Source organism: Salvia hispanica, chromosome 5 (assembly GCF_023119035.1).
Source record: "Salvia hispanica cultivar TCC Black 2014 chromosome 5, UniMelb_Shisp_WGS_1.0, whole genome shotgun sequence".
Taxonomy (NCBI): Eukaryota; Viridiplantae; Streptophyta; class Magnoliopsida; order Lamiales; family Lamiaceae; genus Salvia; species Salvia hispanica.
This window is the reverse complement of record NC_062969.1, coordinates 30,475,468-30,479,109: the sequence shown is the minus strand read 5'-3', so window position 1 is coordinate 30,479,109 and position 3,642 is coordinate 30,475,468. Positions and strand designations below refer to the sequence as shown.

General features: G+C 50.5%; 1 protein-coding gene across 1 annotated transcript; it reads right to left on the bottom strand.

Moving 5' to 3' along the window:
* Positions 1-535: 535 nt before the first annotated feature.
* LOC125189814 lies at positions 536-2,256 on the bottom strand. Its single transcript, XM_048087044.1, has 2 exons — positions 1,831-2,256; positions 536-1,756 (listed from the first exon to the last, which is right to left on the bottom strand). Exons 1-2 carry the CDS (start codon positions 2,254-2,256, stop codon positions 536-538), a joined length of 1,647 nt encoding a protein of 548 aa, XP_047943001.1.
* Between the last annotated feature and the right edge of the window lie 1,386 nt (positions 2,257-3,642).

Sequence of the window (3,642 nt, the reverse complement as noted above, 5' to 3'; positions counted from 1 at the left end):
TCCAAACAAATATGGCGATGAAAGATGAGAGTCCGGCCTTCCAAATATCGTCAAGACTAGGAATGGTGGGTCTCTGTGAGCGGATAGTATCCCAGGTGAAGGAAGCCGAGAAATCGCCGAGCTGAGATAACGTCCATCTTGGGATATCCGGCTCCCTCGTGATGATTGGGGTGTCCCGTATCCTCGCAATGATATGCTGGGGGAGGCCAGCCTGTTCATTAAGCTGCTGATGTTTGGGCTCATCCCAAACCCCTTCGCTCCTAATAAACTCCGAGACGAGGGTCCGAGGGCTGCCCCTCTCATCAAGGAAAAGTTCTCTCAAAGTGGTGTTGTCAATCCATATATCATCCCAGAAGTAGACATTTCCTTCCCCAATAAGCCACCGGATGTGCGGTTGAACGTAGGGACGAGCTCTAAGTATTCTCCTCCAAGTTGGGCTAGCACGACTCGAGGATCCTTGCATGATTGGCGACGAGTTATGGCAGTATTTGGCCATCATGTTTCTAGCCCAAAGAGAGTTTTGTTCCTTGAATCTCTACCATAGTTTGATAGTGAAGGCTCGGAGGACCTCCTTGAACTTCCGTATACCAAGCCCTCCCTCGGCAGTTGGAAGGCAGATCTGATCCCAGCTAATCCAATGGGTCCTTTTCCTCTCATTTGTTGACCCCCAAAAGAAGCAGGCCATGAGCTGGTCAAGTTGTTTAAGGGCGCTGACCGTTGGCTCAATGGCGTGGAAGATATGGATCGGGACCGCTTCGAGGGTGCCCTTGATGAGCGTGAGCCTTTCCCCAAAGGACAGGTGATGGTGGGCCCAGCCAGAAATCCTGTTGGCAATCTTTTCATGAAGGAACATAAACATCTCTGTGCGCTTAGCTCCACGGTAGATAGGGACGCCCAGATAGAGAGAGGGGAAAGAGCCCAGTGAGAATCCTCCTTCGAGCTGGATGGTGGTAGCCCAGCCCGCGTGCTCCTCCGCGATGTAAAAGTTTCTCTTGGCAAGGCTAATTTGCTGACCGGAGACCGCCTCATAATTGGTGAGGCAAGTTCTAAGTTGGCGCAGAGCGGGTGTTGCCGCCTGTGTGAAAATGATAATATCATCGGCATAAGCAAGATGGTTGATTTCCATACAACGTCGAGCCGCCTTGAATGTCATATCTCTCTTGCCCAAAATGACCTTGTCAAGGGCTTTCGAGAGGTATTCCGCTGCAATCACAAAGAGGGCCGGGGATATCGGGTCGCCTTGCCTAAGCCCCCGTGTAGATTTGATGAAGCCCGAGGGAGCTCCATTAATCAATACCGAGAACCAACATGACCCAATGGACCGTTCAATAAGAGAAAGCCAAGCTTCCGTAAAGCCCATGTGCCTAAGAACTTGCAGCAAGAACGACCTTTGGACACGTTCATATGCCTTCGCCATATCAATTTTGTTGGCCACATTAGGGGCTGGACAACATCTATAAAGTTCATGAAACATCTCCTGGGCAAGGAGGACATTATCATTGAGGAGTTGACCTTTCACAAAGCCACTTTGGTTAGGTGAAATGACCAAGGGGAGGAGGGGGGTGGTTCTTGCCGTTAGGATCTTGGTAATGATTTTGTTGCTCACGTTGCAAAAGCTGATAGGGTGGTAATCGGCCCAAGTTTCCGGCAGGGCCTTCTTAGGAATAAGGACAATGCTCGTCGCCGTAATTCTACGGGAAAGAAAAGCCCCGTTGAAGAACTGCTGAACTGCCTCGATAACATCCGCTCCAATGGACTCCAACAAGATTGATAGAAAGTGGTCGAGATCCCATCCGGACCGGGTGTGCTATCCCCCGAGATATAAAAAACCGCTCTCTTCACTTCATCCGCATCGGGGGGATCGGATAGGGTTTCAAGCCGAGTCGAATGGGGAAGTGGCCGGATCAGATCTGGATCCATTTCGGCAAGGACCGGGGCGTCGGGAGCGAGGAGGTCTTTGAAGAATTCTACTGCAGAGCTTTTATTCTCCAAGTCATCTATGAGTTCTCGCCCGTTCGCCTGGATTTTGTGGATGCGAAGGCAGACACTTTTCTGCTTCACCCAACTTTGGTAAAATTTAGTGTTTTTGTCTCCTCCCTCCGCAAGCCATCTCATAGCTGCTTTTTGCCGCCAGAAATCTTCTTCCATCTTGAGAAGAAGGATGTAGGTGGCAATAGATTTGTTGATTATAGTCCTATTGGCGGCCGAAGGATCCGCTTCAAAGTTAGCTTGAGTCGCCGCAATTTCCACCTCCATGTAGGTTGCACCCACACCTCCCGAACCAGGCCCAAAAATCCTTCATGTCTTGTCCACATATTTTGGAATCGGAAGGCCCTCCCAGTGGTCGTGGTGTTCGCAAGTTTGCACCCGGACAAGAATCGGTCCATGGTCCGAAGACACCCGAGGAAAATTTGTCACCTGAGAGGCTTCAAAAGTACTAGTCCACATCTCACTAACCAAGATCCTGTCCAGCCTCTCGAACAACCCGTTCTTGGCCCAAGTGAAGGCTGCACAGTCGAACCCCGGGTCCAAAAGTCTACATTCTTCGATGGTTTCCGCAAAGTCAGTCATCTCTGCTTGCCGGATGGTTTCCGCAAAGTCAGCCAACCCTATCCCCCGGGGATAGAATGGTATTAAATCTCCCCCGATCATCCATGGAAAACCATCCAGAGTGTTAGCTAGTTCCCTCATTTTATCCGACAAGGCGTATCTCTCCGGTCTAGAACCTGCTCCAAATCATCCTCAACAAAGAAATCAACCTCATCTTCCACAAACACCCAGATCTTCCTGTTGGAGTTAGAGCCTTTGAAGACCAGCCCCAATGCCTTGGAGTACCGTTCCGGGTTAGGTGGTGTGAGCGGTTCCATTATTGCAAGAAAACCATCATTGTAATTAATTAATTAATCGTTTAAGTACGTTTTGGGTAGGCGCGTTAGTGATTCCCCTAACGTTCCAAAACTAGAAATTGAAAGGCATAATTAACAAGGTCAGTTGATACCCGTAGAGGGAGAAGTCCCTCCTTGGCATTTGGTGACTTGATCTCCATTTCCCCCTTCAATGCGCAGAGGGTTATAAGCATTGGCTCCGGGAGACAACTGCACTTCCATCTCCGAAACCCCGAATTCCCCGCAGCCCTCGACGTCAAATTCTCCGTTTGCCATGAGAGCGTAGTATTTATTGGAGCTCAAATAGTTCCCTTCCATCGAATTGCCACGACCCCCAGTCATCGGCTGCCGCCCAGCCCCCCTTGATCCACCTCGAGCATAAGGGAAGGATCCTCGGCGGGTGTTGTAGGATCCCCTACCGGTACCTACACAGCCACGCTGTTGTGGGGTGGTGGCTAGATCCGGGTCCAGACTCGTTGAGTGTTCCGGGGCCTCGGCTCCAACTTCCCCGCCTTGCCCTCCAAAGTCCCGGGGTTCCCCACCAAATGCACCGCTTGGTTCGCCCACGATATCCGGTCCCAACCACTCTGATTCCTCGGCTCCCTTTCCTTTTGACACAAGGTTAGGAGGGTCATCGTGAAGAACCACTCCAGCAATTTTGATGCCATTTGTAGGTGTTTCATGGTCATGATTCTTCCCTTGTTGATTCCCTAGGTTGCCTTCCTCACCTTGTTGTTTCTGTTTTGGTGGCACAAGT